The 19,993-nt window shown below is 42.9% G+C and overlaps 4 protein-coding genes across 8 annotated transcripts; 3 read left to right on the plus strand and 1 right to left on the minus strand.

The window, feature by feature from the left end:
- Positions 1 to 123: 123 nt before the first annotated feature.
- si:dkey-93h22.7 (Fc receptor-like protein 3) lies at positions 124 to 4,335 on the plus strand. Of its 2 annotated transcripts, XM_037472281.2 has the most exons (13): positions 124 to 251; positions 343 to 369; positions 484 to 610; positions 700 to 875; positions 1,481 to 1,664; positions 2,415 to 2,521; positions 2,617 to 2,889; positions 2,993 to 3,295; positions 3,376 to 3,477; positions 3,559 to 3,586; positions 3,836 to 3,884; positions 4,012 to 4,077; positions 4,154 to 4,335. In XM_037472281.2, exons 1-13 carry the CDS (start codon positions 221 to 223, stop codon positions 4,232 to 4,234), a joined length of 1,554 nt encoding a protein of 517 aa, XP_037328178.2. In that variant the 5' UTR covers positions 124 to 220; the 3' UTR covers positions 4,235 to 4,335. The 2 variants fall into 2 exon arrangements, 1 of the variants encoding a protein (XP_037328178.2); XR_005120347.2 differs by lacking the exon at positions 3,559 to 3,586 and having other exon boundaries at positions 4,154 to 4,228.
- A 71-nt stretch (positions 4,336 to 4,406) lies between these two features.
- syngr2b (synaptogyrin 2b) lies at positions 4,407 to 9,666 on the plus strand. The gene is made up of 4 exons (XM_037472282.2): positions 4,407 to 4,656; positions 6,777 to 7,014; positions 7,617 to 7,753; positions 8,291 to 9,666. Exons 1-4 carry the CDS (start codon positions 4,546 to 4,548, stop codon positions 8,549 to 8,551), a joined length of 747 nt encoding a protein of 248 aa, XP_037328179.1. The 5' UTR covers positions 4,407 to 4,545; the 3' UTR covers positions 8,552 to 9,666.
- Positions 9,637 to 14,793, minus strand: tk1 (thymidine kinase 1, soluble). Its single transcript, XM_037472283.2, has 7 exons — positions 14,616 to 14,793; positions 14,383 to 14,414; positions 11,750 to 11,863; positions 11,369 to 11,462; positions 11,184 to 11,273; positions 10,783 to 10,902; positions 9,637 to 10,587 (listed from the first exon to the last, which is right to left on the minus strand). The coding sequence occupies exons 1-7, from the start codon at positions 14,679 to 14,681 to the stop codon at positions 10,408 to 10,410; spliced, it is 696 nt and encodes a 231-aa protein (XP_037328180.1). The 5' UTR covers positions 14,682 to 14,793; the 3' UTR covers positions 9,637 to 10,407.
- Positions 14,794 to 14,984: 191 nt separating this feature from the next.
- afmid (arylformamidase) lies at positions 14,985 to 19,822 on the plus strand. Of its 4 annotated transcripts, none has more exons than XM_037472970.2 (11): positions 14,985 to 15,350; positions 15,666 to 15,756; positions 16,288 to 16,392; positions 16,502 to 16,547; positions 16,646 to 16,731; positions 16,818 to 16,890; positions 17,027 to 17,124; positions 17,229 to 17,307; positions 18,292 to 18,427; positions 18,848 to 18,952; positions 19,114 to 19,822. In XM_037472970.2, the coding sequence occupies exons 1-11, from the start codon at positions 15,324 to 15,326 to the stop codon at positions 19,141 to 19,143; spliced, it is 876 nt and encodes a 291-aa protein (XP_037328867.2). In that variant the 5' UTR covers positions 14,985 to 15,323; the 3' UTR covers positions 19,144 to 19,822. The 4 variants fall into 4 exon arrangements, with proteins under 4 accessions (XP_037328867.2, XP_062420223.1, XP_062420222.1 ...); XM_062564239.1 differs by having other exon boundaries at positions 16,646 to 16,689; XM_062564238.1 differs by having other exon boundaries at positions 14,986 to 15,350; positions 16,499 to 16,547; positions 16,646 to 16,689.
- The last annotated feature ends 171 nt before the right edge of the window (positions 19,823 to 19,993 follow it).

A 19,993-nucleotide genomic window follows, 5' to 3' on the forward strand; every position in this document is an offset into this window, starting at 1 on the left:
ATCACTATCAGCCACATGTCCGTTTCTAAGTCAGTGTGTGTGTGTGTGTGTGTGTGTGTGTGTGTATGTGCGTGTGTGTGTGTGTGTGTGTGTGTGAAGGGGGGGGGGGAGGTAGGGGGACTTTTTACAACACCGTCAAAGCTGTCAAGACGCCTGCATAACACAGCGTGGTGTAATCCTATTGGAAGTGTATAGTCATATTAAAGACAGGCCTTCAGGGATGTTTGCTTCCCTTTTTGTGGTCATGCTGGGTAAGCTACTCCTCACAAACTGCCCTGCAGTACACTTATTTCATAACATCATGCTGGTGTAAACCTCTTGATTTTGTCTTCCTTTCTACAGGGTTGTGCTTCTGTAGCAAGGGGAACAGTAAGTCATTTTTGAGTGTGCGTCAGTACATTTCAGTGAATTATGCAACTCTTTTTGTCTTTTAAATGTCTTTTTGTTGAGTGTTTGTGTGCAGTTTTATTTTATTTTTGATAGGCCAGTCTACTCTGGGGCGTCCAAGACTTATTAGCCCTTCGGAAGCTCTGGTGAACAGCTTTGTAGATTTTCATTGTGATATAGAATTGTCCCCAGCGAATGAAACGGTCCTGTTTCAGTTATTCAAGTGAGTGTTGGTTAACAGTAAATCCATCCACTAAATTAAAATGCTTTAAGTAATGACAGGAAACTACTCTAATCATCAACATTTTCTAGGAAGGATAACCGTGACAGGTTGCTGGGCGAATACACCTCCTTGAACGGAGAGGTTGCATTAATTCCCCAGGTAATCAAACCGTTCCATGAGGGCTACCTGGAGTGTGTGGCCAAGGTTCAAAACAACTCTAACATAGAGCCCACTATCAGCTACACACACTACCTGAAGGTTATTGGTGAGTCTCTTTATTTCGAATGGATGTGTTCTATGTCATATGTACATGGCTTAATTTGTAGAAGTAACATTTTCTGCAAGTAAAAGCTCAACAAAATAATTGGAAAGCCTTTCTCAAACATCATTGTCTATTGTACTGTAACCTGCCTCTGGGCCAAATGTCTCTCAACCAAACTGATTTGAACCCGTTAGATTTATCTCCGGCAAAAAATAAAGAATTACAAAACAAAGAGTTCAGAAAATATTACATAAGCATTTTGGAAATTTAATGCAGACTCCCTGCAAATATATGACACCCAGCTGTTTGGTCAACGCAAGTACAACCATAATGTTTCCATAACACAACAACAAGGACATCCCTTTAATATGATGATGTGACAGTCAATGGATAATCAAAGTCAGCAGGAGTCACCCTTTAGGGAACATGAATATCTCTACAAGTTTTGTGACGGCCCATCCAATAGTTGCTGATATGTTCAAATAGCATCGTCATCCATCAAGCCACAGTAGTCGTATTTGGGCACGAAATTACTTCCCTCCTCCCCTAGAAGAATTGTTGGTTCGAAATGAGACCAGGATCTCAGTCTGTCTGTATCTGTCCTGCAGAGCCAGTGAAGGGTGCAAGGATTATCCTTCGATCAAGCAATAACTTCTTTGAAGGGGAGACACTGAAGCTAAGCTGTGAACACATTGCTGGAAATCATGTCTCCTACAAGTGGCTGTTGAATGGACAGCTTGTCTCACCATCACCGCTCCACAATGTTGCAGATAAAAATCTTTTCATCTCCAGGTTAGTGGAAACCCATTGAGATTTTAGTAGATGGTTGCCATGGTGTTGTGAGCAGCTGAATGTGCTGTTGCTAACATAAAACTGGTGCCCTATACGTTGTTGGCAGCGAGTAATGCACTAGTGATAAGGTGTACAATGTGTCGATAACCGTCACAGAGTAGTAGAAGTAGCTGTAGTAGATGTTAGTCCTAGTAGCAGAAAAATAGGAATAATTTAAGGGGTGTGAGACTTAATTATTAAAGGAATAGTTATCCACCACACTGTTGTGTGTATTTTTGTTCAGATATCAATCTCAGAAATGTATAATATCTCCAACTTGGTCGGAGGCAGGTTTTTTCCCACTTAGCTGAGAGTTATTACGTTTTAAATGAACTAGAAGCAGCATATGAGGCTAGTAGTATTAGTAGTATTTAGACTGGACACAGTTAGCTATTATGGCTATAAATACCCCAAAAGCTCACTATATAACATGTGAGTTGTTTGTTTTATTCGTTAGACAGAAAGCTAAAACTCCGGAAGTACCTGAGAAATACTGAGAGATTTGTAACCCTGAAAAAAAATGTAAATGGATAGATGAACCAAAGGGACGCCCTAAATATTACACAGACAGAAAAGAGTGCTAAAATGCAAGAAAGTTCCTGTGTGACTCATTTTCCTCAACAAACACTCAACACTGCCTTTTCTTCATCGAGGCCAAGTGTGTGACTAAAGGTGTGATAGGTCCATGACGGGATGATCTGTCATCCTCAGAACTACTTCGAAAGACAGCGGATCCTATATGTGTGTCGCCACCAACCACTTCAACACAACAAACATCTTCACCGCCAATAGCTCTGAGGTTCAGATCACATTCAAAGGTCAGCTGCAATGAATAACTCTCAGGTTCAAAGTTTGCAGATGTGAAATGGTTTCATCATTTCATTGAACATTCTGCTACATCTTACTCCCTCAGAGAGGGTGTCAATCCCGGACATCTCCTTCACCGTGTTGAAGGAAGACTCCAAAAACTTTTCTGCCAAGGTCACCTGTCGTTCAACAAAAGGGACCCCACCTGTCACCTTTTCAGTGTACAACACGACAGAATTGGTTGCCAACGTAACAGTTAACGAGAGAAACGCGACATTTAAGGTTCCGCTGGTATTGGGCCGGGACTTGGGATGGCTCCACTGCCAGGCGAGCAACGGAGACCAGGTCGAACACAGCCAGCAGATTTCGCTGAAAGTTGGTACGTGAAATGTTTGAAGCTGCTGACATGACGGTGTGGCACACACCGCTTTCTTTAATATTATTCCAGGCTTTCCCTTTCTGATCCATAACGTCTCCAACAGTTCCGGTCGGTGGGCCTGTGAGGATGAGTTACGACTATGACGTAGAAAACTACGCTGTAATCGGCGTGAGGTTCTACTGCCGGTCAGCGAATGGATCCCTTCCCCAGTACCGGTGGTTCCTCAACAAAACCCTCCTACGCGACAGAGGAAGCTTCTACCTTGTGGTCAACCAGCCTCCAGAACAATCCATACTCCTGCTGTCGGTGGGCCGGAGCAGCGCTGGAACGTACCACTGTGACGTGTCGGACAGCTTCGACAGCAACAGCTCCATCAGTAGCAATGAGCTATATTTGGATAAAAAAGGTACAGTTTATTCACTGATTGAGTCAGGGAAAACATGTGAGAGCTGGCCTCATCTCCTCCTCTTCCTCTGGCTCCTCCAGTGCTGAATCGTCTCCCGGTCCTGGTGGTGGCCGTTGTCTTTGGAAGTTTTACCTGCCTGGTTGCCCTGGTGTCCATATGTTGTTTGGTTGGAGCAATATTCAGTGAGTTCTGGAGTCTAGTTTTAATTCAGTGTAGCTCCCTCCTCATAGAGGATTGATCATTTTCCCCCCCTCTTGTTGCAGAACGAAGGCAGTATGGAGGAAATTCTCTGTGAGTTGTTTATCGCTGATTGTTGCTGACACCTTAAAAATGACTGCCACATTTCAAAGCTACTTCCTCTTACGAAGAGAGCTGTGCTATTGTTATCTTTCCCTGAGGGAGATTTAGGGAGAACAGAAGTGATCTGTTTCTAAAAAGAAACAGATCACTTACTGTACAGTCGGGTTCATCTACAATCTTGTTTTATTAATGCACTTAATTAAAGTTAATATGTGACAACTTTCTTTTTGTCCTTTTCAGGTTGTGCTTGGAGATGAAGGGACTGGCAGCCGCATATGAGGACGAGCTGGTTAGTCAATATTTTTTTGTGCCTCACCATCTTTCAAAAGCCTCTCATTGAGCCACTCGGCCGCGAGCACACTGTTTAACCTCCAGCATAAATACTGACACAGATCTCGCTCTCTCTTTCCTTCCAGGATCCATCAGAGTACAACGACAACGCCGACTTTGTGAAAGCGGTTGGTGGTGTTGAACTTGATCAGGTTAGAACTAAATTAACCAGAATTCATTATGGAATCAACAAACACGCAAGAAGTACAACTCTGCTCTCTCCTGCAGGCATCCGGGGCCTCCTCAGATGAATGGCCCCCAATTGAGGAAGAGGAGTCTTTGGAGGATGAACCAGTTGAGGGGCCCTGAGGGTTCAAACAGTTTATGGTTGAACTGTCTGCTCGTGCTCTCAACGTCCTTGCAGTGTGATGCATTAGACCGATTAAAGTATCTGTGGTGATAAACAATAATGATAAGCTTCGTGGTCTTGTTTCCGGGCTGCTTACCCGCCGAGCTCCGCCCCCTCCGACGCGCAGCGGCTCCTCTGGGTGGCACTGGTCTTCACGTGGAGAGGCACCACGACGAGAGTTGACAGCGGCATAGTTTAGTTTAGTTCAGCGAGCTCTACAGTCGGTCTGTTTGGGAAACAATCTCCGCTGTGAGGTAACCTGCAGAGACATATGGAGGAGACGGGCGGTGCGAGCGCGTACGGGGCTTCTCTCGCCGGAGGAGGCTTTGACTTCTACAAGTTTATCCGACAGCCGCAAACCATCGTGCGGATACTCAGCTGGGTGAGTGCGCCGTAGGCGTAGGAGATTTTTAAGGTGCGTGTGCTCAAAAGGGTCAAAAGACGCACCAGGTCCGATCCAGCAGGTGCGCGCGCCTCGCTGCGCGCAAAGTGGCTCCGGCGGAGCGCTGAAAAGCCCCCGATGCTTTTTTCCCATCTGGCAGAACAACGGGTGGCTCTGTGCAGCGGGTCCGCGCGGCGTCGTGTTGCACGCCAGCTGGTGCGAGACAGCACAGGTCAACACTGCTGTTTTCAGAGGACAGAAGACGTCGAAACAACTGCGAGACGACGAGAGAGAAGCACAACACCGACCTGTTTGTTCATGTCCGTGTGTCTGGGACAGTCGACGAAGACTTTTCTGCTACTAGACTTTTATATTGTTAAATAAAAACATGGCAGTAAGCACTTGGTGCTGATCACCTGTTGCTAGGTAGGCTTGTGCCAAGTATTTGTTTTTGTGGTTGAGACACGAAGCTGGAAATTTCCAAATGGAATTGTTTCCGGACAGGTTTTGCAGTAATGCTTTGCAACTCTGCGTGTTTTCAGAGCAACAATTGGGTTTAAACCGTAAAGTCCATGAACACCTACCGGGTTAAAAAAACAATTACAGGGACTAGGGTTGATTTCCATTTAGTTGGTTCATGTAGGCCTCTGGCTAATACACATGCAGGGTGATTTTAGGTGTTAGAAAACACACAGCTAACCGAGGATACTGTAGAATATTATCCAGCGTGGTAGATGAGGACGGAATGTGCCCTTGGACACCACAACTGCTGAGTGTTTAGTGTTTATGTGTTGGGGGAAATGTATTCAAGATGATGTGTGTCACTGGTAAACAGAGGCTGTTGGACAGGTAAGGTGATAACTTTACCCTGTTGGCCCTTGCTCCTGTGCCACTGATCTCCCCCTTAACACACAAACACACACGTTGATTCAGTTATGCTTATCTCACATTCACACTGACTAGATCCCCATATTTATCTGCTGATTTTAATCTTTTTTCCACCTGAACCTTTATGACACAAAAGGGGATTATTCATTCTATAAAACTACCAGCCTATATTTAAGGGAGATCATTTCACTTTAACTATTCATTGTGTAAACAGAAGGCTCTGTGTTGTTTGTGCTACTTACAAACAACTGACAGAGCAGAATAAGCCCCCAAAAAACATAATGCATGAACATATGGGCCGTTTTTACATGTTTATATCATCAGTCACTTGGCACCCGAACCCTTTCCATCAGTCTTATTACAACACACAGAAATGTCCATTTGCTCCACTAACGATCATTCTCTCTCATGGTTGTATTGTTTTTGAGAATGCCCCAATTTCACTTCCCTAATGTCTGCTGCTACTTTTTGGTACTTTCCATCTCATCCCATCAGCAGGATTGCGGCCTGTTTGCTCTCTCGCCCTCGTCATGCTTCCCTCTAATCAAACAGTGTCTCTGTCCCTGTCTATCCTCCTGTCAGGCTCATTATGAGCGTTGTTTGTGGGGTTTGTAGAGTCATTGGAGTCACATGGCAGGCAGCTGCACTCAGAAGTAGGTCACATGTTTAGGTGGGTAACCAGAGGAGGAACCAACGGACGTCTTCTCAGCAAATGTCTTCCGTAAAGTTAGCTTTCAGTTCTACACCTGTGGATTTGCAAATGTTGTCATGGGGTGAATGTATTTTGAATTGTCTGGAGTATTTGCTTGTGTTTATGTTCGAGAAACTCCTCAGGCATCAAAAGCCGTTGGTTTAACAGTAAGCGATATGATAAGAAAAAAATGTAATCCCATATGTTTAGCATGAAGGCCACAGTCCTTTTATTATTCTTCTGTGGTTGATCTTATGACAGCAGCGCTCCAGATCTCAGAGATTCTACATATGCACGACCAAGGAAGTGGATTTTGAGTAAGGTTGTCTGCTTGTAGATTTTCATCTTGTGCTTTCGTGAACTGATCCCAAAGGCAAATCCGCATGAAAACCAAAGTGACCAGCAGGACTGTAAAGTATGCAATTGAAAGTTAATGGATAAACTGGAAGTGCCGGCACTGTTTCTCCTTCAAAAGACCTCTATTTCTATTTGGGCCTTTCCAAATCATTGAAGGACACTTTTTTTCGTTGCTTCAATGCAGATATTTGCCCTGGTGGTGTTTGCTACCATCACAACCGAGGGATATATCAACTCTGTCGACAGTTCTGAGGTAAAGTGCATCTTCAACCACAACGACTCAGCATGTCATTACGCCATTGGAATCGGAGTGATTGCCTTCCTGGCATGTGTGGCCTTCCTGGTGTTGGACGTTTACCTGCCTTTTATGAGCAGCGCACAGGAAAGAAAGTACGCCGTCATGGCCGACCTGGGATTCTCAGGTGAGCAAGAGCGTAATCTTTGTCTGGCGTCTGTTTAGAGTGAAATAAACTTTTCTAAAAGTCACTGACCATCACCAAACATCACATCATATCACACACTAGGGTTGGTGGGGACCAAAACCAGAGCTAAAGGAGAGAAAATATTTTACTAAACCGACTCCAAGTGAACGCTAACGTGACTATGTGTATTAGGAGCTAATGTTTGTTAACATGGTCACCACATATCAACCTATATACAAATTATTTTTCTCTAAACAGAAAGCCCCTGCAATTGTCGTAACGAGCAACGTATCGCTGCCTCTTTTCCGGACATTACATGACCTGTATTATTCTTTGTTTGACTCGGTAGCAACGTCCGCTGTGCGCGCCACAGTTCACAGTCGGCCATTCTTCAAGGAAACAAAGAAGTTGTAGTTTGAAAAACAGCTTGTGGCTCGTTAGAGCAGACAGGGCCGCCCTTTGTTTTTCGTTCGACATTGTTTATTTTCACAGGAGTTTAATTTTCCAAACTGTATTTTCACACTTGATATCTGTTCATCCAGTAAGCAAAAGAAAACATTTTATATCTGTGTGTGTTAATGCATCTGTGTGTGTTTTTATAGGGGCATGGTGCTTCCTCTGGATGGTTTGTTTCTGCCTGTTGGCCAGCCAGTGGACTAAAACTCTGGATGTCACCGCTGTCCCAAAGGACGCAGCACGAGCCACTGTGGCCTTCTCATTCTTCTCTATCGCCACATGGGTGAGCAGGACTGCTGTTGTCCTTTTTAATTACACGGCACATCTCATCTAATCATCCACAAGAAAGCAAAAGAGTGTATAATTATTCATTTTAAAGCCACCACTGGCTTGAACTCAAGCTGGTACAACAACTTGTAAAATACTTGATACATTAATAATTATTGTATTGTATTTCCCGTCCGACTTTTATAAAAAATAACACATGAAGTTGTTGGTAAAAGTACGATCAATTACTGATGGGAACATCTGACGCTTCAGTCCGCAGCTGAACAACTATCTTCATATTTCTAGAAAAACTGTAGTTTCACTGAAGCTCAAGTTCCTCTCATCCGAAGACTTCAAACACATAACAAATGTTGCAATAATTAAATGTGATTGTGGAGGCTTGTCTTCAATAAGACGCCTCAGGCCTCTGCAAGTTTATGTTGACACTACCACTTAATAAACAAAACCTCTATCCCCCTCCTTTTCAAACACGCTATACAAAATAAAACGTAAATAATGGTGATAACGTGGGCATGTGTTCCTCTTCTTACAGGGAATCCTGGCATACTTTGCATTCATCCGTTTCCGCCGCGGTGTGAACCAAGTAACCATCCCGACCTACACAGAGCAGCCACCAGATCAGCACACCCCTTACCCTCCGACCTACGCTCCCACCTCCTACAACCCCACTACCTACACCCCTACCACTTACAACTCCTATCCCAGCAGCGTGCCTGACATGCACAAGCAGCCGCCCTTCACGCCAAACCCGCAGGCGCATGGTAACGCCGAATACCTGCCGCCGAATTACTGAGACAAAGGGAGGTCACATGGACCAGATCATCTGTTGGCACACTGGCTGTAGTTGTACTGCACAGACTCAAAGCTGGATCATATTGATGTGGTTTTACGATGGATTCAGCAGTTCCACGAGCCTGAGCAGCGCAACTGCAAGTTAGGGACGAGATACAACGCTGTTTACGACAAATGGTCTGTGGATATACAAGGCGTCAGTCTGTTTTGACTTTAGACCTGTGTGCAAAGACGGTGTTTTTTTGTTTTTTTTTACCTCAAGTGGGCTGATCCTGAAGGGTGGTGGTAGTTAGATTGTAGCCAGGAGGTCAAAGGTCACATACGTGACGTTGTGAAGAATGTGTTCCTCTTCACTCTCTGGTGGAACCGGAGAATCCACATTTGTACATAGATTTCACCTTACAGAGCCGCCATGTGCCTGATTTTCTTTGCTTGTTTGGTTCAGTTCATTGTTCATGTTCACAGTGGATTAGTTTTTTTGTAAAACGTTGGTTATGTACAAATCGTGCCAGTTTCTCAGCCATAAAATCACCCTTAAGATTTGTAATCTTTGTGCTACGGTAATGTTGCTCCTTGGTTGACCGCCTCAACAAGCTTTAAAGACCACTCCAATGTCCTGTTGTGACAGGAGAAAACACAGAACCCCTCTATTACTTCAACTCTGATCCATGCAAATATAACAAACCTGTGTCGGTAACTGAGTTACGTGTGCCAACCTGTGGAGGCAGTAATTGGCGGTTCATACTTGGTGTTTTAAACTAGTTGCTAGTTTTCAATCACTGGAGGAAGGGCAATGTATAAAACCACTGAACAGGTTTGTCCACCTAGTTAATGAATTACTCTTCTGTAATAGACATGCGATTAGAAATCCCCCGTATGGCTGCAAACGACAGCCCTGCAAGGTGTAAGACGTTTTGTTTACAGGGTTCTTAATCTGAATTGTTGAAGGCTGCATGAAATGAAAATCACACGCAACTTAGGGAAGCCAATCCATATGAAAAACACATGTTTATTTGTCATTTGTGCCTTCATAAGAAATGTAACATTAAAAGGGGTTTGGGGAAAGGAAAATAAACTGTGCCATGATTCAATATTAAAGTTAAGCTGTGCATCATAGCTTCCCTTGTGGGGGTTTTCTTCTTGTGAAGGCTGGAAGGTCTCTAATCTGCTCTTCAGGTGATATTTAAAAATCTGCTAGTGCAAACAGCAGCTTGTCATCATGCAACTACGCGTGAATGTGCAGTTAAAGTGTCCGTTACGTAACTTATTGAAAATAATTTCAAGTAAGTACATAAAAGGCCACACAATTTATCGTCCTCGACGTATAGAAACAGCTAAGTTTGCCTCTTTGGCCCAATTTTCACTGTGATATCAATTATTGTGAATTATTATTCACATGGTGTTATTGTGGCATCTGCACTGCGGTTATGTTCTAAGGATGAAAATATTCCTCCCCAACCTAACTGTAGTTTCAGAGCCTGGCCGGATTTAAACAGGTTATTTTGGTCCCCCGTAGTACGTGAGGGCATTTAGTTACAAATCACAGTTGTGTCCTAGAGTTCAAAACAAATACGTTTTAAAAAAGGAGACAAAAAATCTAATTTAACCTAAAACTACTGATAAATATGATAAAACATTTAATGTTTTCTTTATAACAAACAGAAAACTTGTTATACATGGGATAATGTTAAAAACCTTTAGATTGGTCAGCATTCGGTTACAGTTAAAGATGTTGAGAAATCCAAGCAACTGCAGTGAAACCTAAACTGGTCCCTCATTTTCAAGGTCCTTTAAGTGCCTAGTCAATTTTAAAAAAAGGAAATCATAAATATTTCAAACCATATTAAAAAATACACACTAGAGATTGAGTGAAGAGAAAAGCTTCCTTGGAATCGCAGAGTCCACTAGTTTGCCAGAGAGGACATGTTGTGGGGTTTCTTTCCTGAAAGGAGACCGGTTCTCTTTGTCCACCACCAGACCTCCGTAACACGTTCTACACACCGCCTGATACTTTTCAGCTCCTCCAATTACTTCCACCTGTGGCAGAGGAAAAACCGTGAAAGGTTTAGAAGAATTTGATTAAAGAAAAAGGGTCTGGGGGGGGGGCGGGGGGGGGTCTCACCTCCAGCTATGATTTATTTAGTGTTTGTCATTTATTGAACTCAGAAAAGTGTTCTGAAGCAATTTTTGGTCAACTTAATTACTTTTTTTTTTAAAGGATTGCCTCCTTACCTCCTGCTCGGCTCCTATCCTCTTAGTGTAGGCGGCTTCTTTGTAGCACTGCATGCAGACGGCGTGGAGCTTCACGACGCTCTCCGCTAGAGGGATGAGGTTCAGGATGTTTCCAAACGGCTACAAGAATGCACAGGACAAGCAGAAAAGCACTAAGTACCGCTTAATGGATGACGGTATAACCACATTAGGACAGAATAGACGCACTATAGTGAAGAATAATGAGCACATTGAACTCTTATGATGCTGCTCATGCAGGTTCTTCACGATCCACCGTTAATCAGTTTCTCGTCTTGTGCATTTCGCTACGTCCACACTCACAGAGGAGCTCTATCTGCCTCCGCAGCATCCAGTGTGTTTATTATGAATTGTGAATGTTTACCACAAAAACAAAGACTCACTTTTCTCTGAAAGGTTCCATCCAAAGCGGCAACAATGACAGTCTTCCCTAAATTTGCCATCTCTTCACAAAACTGCACTGTGTCTGGAAACTACAACAACAACAGTTAGTGGGGGATTTGTCCTTAGGACATTTTGTTCTCAATTGAAGCAACCAAAGGTAAAGAAGAGGAAACTATGTACTTACAAACTGCCCTTCATCAATGCCAATGACACAGGCTTCTAATGCCAAAGGCCGAATTTCTCGCAGACAATTCGCTGGTACAGCTTCCATTGTGCTTCTAAAAGAGAGAAGACAGAAGGCAAACTTATAGGTTTTTGTTGGTTCCAGTTGCTGAACTATAATGCAATAAAGGTGTGTGCAGTAAATACAAAAGGCACCAATTTCTACAAGCTCTTTCTCAAGTCACTACGCTGCTAATGTCAAATTCCTAAAGGGGTTTCCAAATATTTGTATGATTTATTTGAATAAAAGGAAACCATGGTGAACAAGACCGATTTAATCCATTTAGGGTTTAGACACATTCTAATGAAAGCAGAATAAAACTGTTGATGACAAGGTGCCTACTTGTCATGTGTGGCCATGCCCGTGCCGGAGTAGCGCGTGTCTCTGGCGTACTTGATCACCAGGCAGTTGTACTGGGCGATCTGGAACCGGCGCACTCTGCGCATGAGTTCAGTGCTGCAAGGCAAGAGGAAATATTACAGTTCAATTTAGAGCTGCAACTAACGATTATTTTAATAATCGATTCATCTGTCGATTATTTGTTCGATTAATCGATGAATCGGATAAAAAAATAAAAAATGTAAAAACATTCATTTCCAACCCTTTATTGAAAAATAGAACTGACTGTGCACTTTCTAAATATGTTTTGCACTAACAGATTGCTCCTTGAACATCCCTAAGTAAGCAAATAAAATGGACTAACACAAAAAACATACACACATCGCATGATGTATACTTTACAGCCGCCAAATTAAATATATTAGGCACAAAATCATGAATCATTGCTGTGGTGCTCCCGTGCCAGGCCATGTCGCTTTTGCATATCTTACAATCAGACATGTCAACCCTCCCGAATTTCAAAGCCCCTCCCGAAAATATCCCGGACCGACCTTTCTCCTGATTTCCACCCGGACAACAATATTGCTGCACCACCCGTCACTGGGCGCGCCGTTTCAGACCGAACAATAATAAAGGTTACACCTTGAAGTCGAGCGCGGCGATTAGAACGTAAAACTACTGGCGCTGCAAAGAAAACCGCAGCACCCCCCCCCCCCCCCCCGTTGCCCGCTAGGACCCGCACCCCCCATTTCAGTGTGAAATATTTAGGTCGCATTGGCTTCTCTTCCTCCGCATGTTTCAGAACAGTAGTACGGGTCTCTCCGATGTTCTGCTGCGCGAGCGCTCAACTTTTTTTTTCTCAGCTCTGCGCTACGGTGGCCGAGAAGGTTCAGACAAATACAAAAGCAACAACACAAACGCAAACGCCACAACACAACACGAACGCCAAAACACAAAATACAAAAGCCACATCACAACCGCAAATGCCGCAACGCAACACGAACGGCGCAACACAACACGAAAGCGAAAACGGAAGTAGCTGCCCACGGGAGCGAGCGTATTTTGGAGGAACGCCCACGGGAGCGAGCGTATTTTGGAGGAACGGAGCTGGAGGATGCCAGATCGTTTAAGAAGTAAGTGAAACATGATTCCTTGCGGCTACAGTTAAAGTAAGGAATCATGTTTCACTTACTTCTTAAACGATCTGGCATCCTCCAGCTCCGTTGTTACGTGCCGACTGGTTTTTGAACCTACTGGTTTGGCTACGCGTTTAGATGTTATTAAGAGAGTAATCCTACTTGGGCAATGTGCTAGAAAACCTGACAGAACTATGTATTTCACGCTACGCCACCAAAAACCAGTTGTCTTGGCTCACCCTGAACCAAAAGATGTTCTTGCCACTGACGATTTGCAATTTCATGATAAGTAGTGAAATCAGTAGCGGCATTTGACAGCTCGGTTGGCCGACGGCGTAGCGCCGCCGTCTTATAAAGTTTTGCTATTTTGCTCGACTGCGGGTTCGAATCCAGGTTGTGGCGATCTTTTAATAAACGTATGTTCTTTTATTTATTTCTTTATACGTGGCAGTGATGTAGTGCTCACTTATACAATCATAATCGCTGAACATTTTCAGCAATATGTTTGCGAATGTGTGACGGATCAGGTGACCGAGGCAGACAACATCTGCCGCTGTCGGGGCAAAACAAACACGCACGCGTAGCCAAACCAGTAGGTTCAAAAACCAGTCGGCACGTAACAACGGAGCTGGAGGATGCCAGATCGTTTAAGAAGTAAGTGAAACATGATTCCTTACTTTAACTGTAGCCGCAAGGAATCATGTTTCACTTACTTCTTAAACGATCTGGCATCCTCCAGCTCCGTTCCTCCAAAATACGCTCGCTCCCGTGGGCAGCTACTTCCGTTTTCGCTTTCGTGTTGTGTTGCGCCGTTCGTGTTGCGTTGCGGCATTTGCGGTTGTGATGTGGCTTTTGTATTTTGTGTTTTGGCGTTCGTGTTGTGTTGTGGCGTTTGCGTTTGTGTTGTTGCTTTTGTATTTGTCTGAACCTTCTCGGCCACCGTACTGCGCGGCGCGCGCAACTTTCTTTTAATACTCAAAGATAATAGTCGCGCGACACAACGAATCGATAATGAAATTCGTTGCCAACGCTTTTAATAATCGATTCTAATCGATTTCATCGATTCGTTGTTGCAGCCCTAGTTCAATTGAATTGATATCAGGGATAATCGCTGCATTTTTTGTGAATCATGGCGATGCAATGGTCAGCGAACATGTCAGATTTTCTTACACCAATTTCCCCTCAACTTGCAAATGATGATGTGAGGTAAAAAGTACAAAGTAACGTTATTAGTGCTTAGTATAATGCAGTCAAATACGATGACAAACTGTCTTAATTTACTAAGCATTGTGTTACTGCATAGCAACTGCACACTGTAAAACAAATGGTACATTACATAGGAGGGAGCGGAGTAAACAAAGGACATTTGGCGGCATGTTCAAATTTGCGCGGAATATTGTTATGATCCTCAAGATAATCATAAAACATTAGAGGTGAACAACAGCTAAATGCGCCTGTTCGGAGACGAGCTCAGTCGATGATCGTGCGTGAATAACTCACCTTTTGCCTGAAAACATCGGTCCAAAGATGACCTGCGGAAGAAAGTGGAGGCTGTTAAAACTAGGAAGTGGTTCACCCATAACAAAGCCGAACGTAAATGGCAAGGTACGCTTTACAATAAATACTACTAAAGCCATATAACACCGTGTGTGAGGTTGCCTTATTTTAGTTTATAGAGGGAAAAATATGAGAGACAATAGCTTTGATAATGTTTAGCTTAAACAAATACCAACCTGGATTTGTCCCCGTGCTTTCCTCGGGGAGTTTGGCAGAACTCTGGGAAAATCCACACAATCCATAATGATTCAAAGACGAGGTGAATAATAACAGTTCAATAAATAAAGAAATATATTACACCGGTAACCCGACAGGAAAAGTTGTCCTGAATCACAGCTTTGAGATAGCGCGCCACCAGATGGGGGCTGTTTTATCTCAAATTGAACCAATGAACGTAGAGTCACGTGACTCGTTAAACCAATCAACGTGGTCAGGGTAGAAAGCGCCGGCGCCACTTCTGACTAATCAGAGCACAGAACGTAGTGTCAGTGGGACGACACGAGCCGGTGTCACATGTTATCGCCTTTTCCTTTTTTGACAGGGATTCATATTAACTTTTTAAAAGAGAATGTGCGATTATAAAATGATAATTACAACAAAAAGAAACAAAAAGTATACACTTTTAAATTGACAGTTGACACTCGGAAGATAAAAAGTGTATAATTAAATGTCAATGGCAAACAGAGGCCGTAATTCTAGCGGGGCGAGCAATTGTATCCCTGTGACTGTTGACTGAAAGCAGCCGTGTGCGTGGTGCGTGGTCAGTAGGGGTGCACGTCAGGTTAGTAGTCCAAAGTCCGGAAGCCTGGTCCCCCGCCTGCACATCCGTGGATCGGACTTATCTAGCAGCACACTTTCAGCGAGTCAATAAAGACAATAAAAAGATGCAGTGGACGAAAATGAAGAAAGACGTAAGTTAAACTCTAAGTAGTCTTTACTACGGGTTCTCTCTGCTTGTATTCTGAGCTTTTATTGGGTGTAACTCCAGCAGGATATTTTTTGAAGTGTTGGTTCAAATTAATTTGAACTTTTTAAAAATAACAATATTTGATCCTTTATACATATTGAATACGAATGAAGTAGCATTAAATGGCTAAAAGACGACCTCGGTGCGCAGAGGGTGGCGGGCGCCGGGGGAGGGCGCTGCGCACCGCGGTCACCCCGTGGATTGGCCCTCCTGGCCGCCCGGCTGACCGGCTCTCCCCCCCCCCCCCTTCGTGTGACAGGAGCTGGAGCGGCAGTATTCACCCAGCAGGTGGTCGCACAGGATGTCGGCCGACGACGTGATCGAGGCCCACAGGAAGGCTCTGACGGAAGGTCGGTCTGTTTTGAAGCTAAAATGCTAATACGCGGCTCGCCCAGCAGTGGGTATGGAGCCCGGTATGGATAGTCCACACGTTCAGTTCAAAGATGGGATAGTTTATAAACGAGAGCTGTTAACTCTATAAAAATGTGTAAAAACAACCGGTATTCGGGAGGAGTTTTGTTAAGATTTGTAAGAGAACTTCAGAGCTTATACATTAGGTTTTACAAAGAATAAAAACATTACTTTATTGGCACACTTCATTTAATTTGTTGAGCATACTTTGAACAAAAAATGACAAATTTGGAATAAGGGTCAGAACGATCAGTCCCCTCACCCACAGGGCTCCCATGAGAAACTGCTTATGGATCAAACAACAAATGGGAATGTCTACTTTCGTCAAAATCAGCAGTCATTACATTGCTCCTAAAAATCCAACTTTTTCACAATCCTTGACTGAATTGTCCACACTGACCTAATACACCCAGAAATATCAATGGCAGCAGTAACGTCCCTCACAGTGTCATGTTGAACTGTGTGCCCAGGTACGCAGCGTGCCCGAGGGCTGGCTCAAACTCTGCTCAACGTGCCGTACGGGGAGGGAGATGGAGAGAAACTAGATGTCTACATTCCCAGCACCAACTCTTTGGGTACCGACATGTGTTACTCCAACATCGCCGCACCATTGGCACGCTTTAAATAGCACCAGCATCAATAATGTGTGAGTGTTAACAGGCCTGATTCCCTCCGTTTCAGAAGTCCCCCTTGTTATTTACCTCCATGGAGGCTACTGGCAGTTTCTCAGGTACAGTTTTGTGTTCTCCTCTGCATTTCTGATTTAAATGTCTTGTATAGGTTTGTCACATTAATGATTTGTCACATTAATGATTTGTGCTCATACAGCAAGGAGGAGTCCGGGTTCATGGCTGTTCCACTCGTTGATAAAGGTGTAGTGGTGGTTGCTGTTGATTATGACACTGCTCCCAAAGGTTTGTTCGTTTCTGAATTGTTTCTCTTCCTGAGGAAAAAAAACTTTGACTATTCAATGAAGCGTGTCGGCCTGTGCCTTCTTCAGGCACCATGGATCTGATGGTATCTCAAGTACGCAGAAGTGTTGTGTCCATCATCCAGCAGTATTCTCACATCAGGTAATCATGCTGGTTTATCCAACGCCTTGTAATTTCATCTTAATGCATTGCATTGAAAAGCATTTTTAAATGTTTCATTAGTCGTCATCATCATCACCGTCATATCTGTTTGTCTTCCATGAATTCTGTCCCTCAGTGGTCTCTACCTGTGTGGCCACTCTGCTGGGGCTCACCTGGCCGCAATGGTCCTCTCCACTGACTGGTCGCAGTACAGCATCACTCCTCAGATAAAAGGTAAGGTCCATCAGGTTAAACAGGAGAGGTGACCGACAAACAGAAGTACAAAGAAATGCAAACCTTCCAAAGCTGATGTAGTTTTTATTCTCACTGTCTGGCAGGTGCTTTCCTTGTTAGTGGCATATATGACCTCCTGCCCATCCTGTCCACCTACGTCAATGAGCCTTTGAAGATGACAGAGTATGTTCCTTACACTGATTGTTACCCACTTTTTATAGCAGGCTTCCCACGCATCTTGGGAAACTGGTAAAAAGGTTGAATCATTTTCCACTAATTTAAAACAAGGGAAAAATAGAAAAGTTAGATTATAGCATCCACAGTTCCTGTAAAATATTGTGTTGTCCACTGTGGACATTGTTCCAGTGAACAGTACGAGCAGTACAGTACGATCAGAACTTCATATTGTAATTTGAAGAGGTTTAGTTGCATCCACGTTGATGGATGACCGTATTTTTGAACATACTGTTACATTGTGGAAGAGTCGTATAACACCCCCAAAGTTAAGAAACATGGAGGCGCATGCAGGTTGATAACATTACATGTAAATCCCATTTGCTTAAGATGTTAATAATAGTCACTGCAGGCTGGTAGGTGTGGTAGTTTTGTTCAATGATTAATTAAATGAATTAAAGTCATGGTTTCTAAGCATATAGGAGATGATTTTATAAATAATCTGTAGTCACAGACTAAATATCTTTTAAATTAGACCTCCACAAACAGGAACATTTTAGGGTACAAAAAGTCCTGGAAAATCTCTTGAACCGTGTCAGAACATTTGACAAAAATCAGATGTATGAAACACCTGCGTAGAATCAGAACCCAAGTGACACTGAGTACATTGATATTGATGGATATCAGTAGTGTTCTTCCATTGATAATAACCAGTTACAACACATTAGATTGATAACAAACAATAATAACAGAGGGTTTATCAGAAATCAGACTATTTCAACATGTAAACACAGTGTACCATTTCATCCCTTAGCCTTCTTTCAGACTTCAGAGGCTGCAACTTGATGCGTAAACAGGGAGTTATGAGATGTACACATTACACATTATACATGATGTATAGATATTTTACTGTGCATGTAAAGCTTGGTGTGGGTGTGTTTCATACCACTCAGTGTTTAACTCCTCTCTCACCCGCGTGTCCCTTGTTTTCAGCGAGGTTGCGTTGAGGAACAGCCCCAGCAAACTGGTCCCTCAGCTCAAACTCTCCTCCTCCAGCTGCCACATCGTCGTGGCCGTTGCGGAGAACGACTCGCCAGAGTTTCGCAAGCAGTCGGAGGAATACTACAAAGTCAGTGCTACTGAGAATGGACATTACTTAGAGCATTCATTTATCATTATAATTATCATCATTATCATCATATCATCTGCAGCGGGGCGAAGGCCACCAAAGACAAGTCGCTCACATTGACATCCAATTAATTGAGCTTTAAAATATAAAAAAAGTGCATATGAGCTGAAGTCACCCCACTGTCTGAATGCTAAAAGATTAACAAACGCAAAAAAAATGCACACAGGTGGAGGGAAAAACTGCCTTCTTCCGTTTGACTACAGCCTTGACAGCTACGGTCGCTTCTACATTTGTGACAATTTCACAAAAATCATATTTCTTTGTGCAAATGATTTTTGTATTTATGTTTTACTAAGATATATGAAGTCAGCTTTTAAAAAATAATTCTAATTTCTTTACCTTTTTCTTCTGGCTTTAAAGACTCTAGAGGCATCAGGACTTAACGTGACCATGGAGGATGTGGCCAACACCGACCACTTCAATATTATTGAGCAGCTGGTAGATGGGCAGTATCAACTAACAAAGGTACACACATTCACAAATAAAGTAATAATGAAGGTTGATGTGACTAAAATCAAACAGTCAGCCTCATTTTCATCTTCCAACCCTCCTTAGCAATTAGTAATAGCTATACACACAATATTCAGTGGACATTTACTGACCGCAGTCTTTTTTTTCCTCTGTAGCTTCTATTGAAGACGATGGGGAAGAGCTGAGCTGGAGGTCTTTGCTCCATCATTGAAAAAATCATCATACATCTGCACATACACACTGATAATAATAGCATTATCTCAGCTTTGTACAATGGTGAATGTACAATTTGTATCAGTTTGATTAATCAAAAATGAGGTAGCATGAATTGTTTTGGATATATTGTTTACTGTACCCTTTGTCATCGACACTTGTTCACTGTAGATACGGTCAGAAAACGTCCCGTGAAAACATTGACACATTAAAAAATTAAAGCCGAGTCGGAAATAGATTATTTAACGGCCATTGGGAAGTTCTGTTCCTCGACCAGTTGTTGATAAGTAGTGTGGACACATTTCCATTGTTTTGTACAAGTTGAGTCTGTTCTGTGATATTCTTTGACAATCTGCTATGCAACTTGGAGTTCAGGAGTAGTACATAAATAGGACCTTATGTCAACACTTATGATGTATCATACTAAGGGAATGCAGGTCTCTATCGTAACCTACACAAAGCTGACATCTCACCCAGGAAACTTTTAATAGACTCTAAATATTTGCACTGTACATTTGATCCTAATGTTAGATTTCTGATATTTAAATATCCATATTTTAAACAGACTTAATGTAACTGATGCACTTCATTCTAGCATCTTAAATAATTCTTTATATTACAACCATCTCAATAAATATGTATATTCGAGAATTCCTGTATTGACAGTTGTTTACGTGTTATGTGTCGGAGTAGATATGTTTTGCGGCAATTTGATCATGGTATCTTTGAAGCAACTAGTAGCATGTTATGCTCACAAATATGAAAATGCATTCTGTATTATGTTAGCATTAGGTCCAGACCTTTTAAAGCCACATTTATGTT

This window comes from Pungitius pungitius, chromosome 9 (assembly GCF_949316345.1).
Source record: "Pungitius pungitius chromosome 9, fPunPun2.1, whole genome shotgun sequence".
Classification (NCBI taxonomy): Eukaryota; Metazoa; Chordata; class Actinopteri; order Perciformes; family Gasterosteidae; genus Pungitius; species Pungitius pungitius.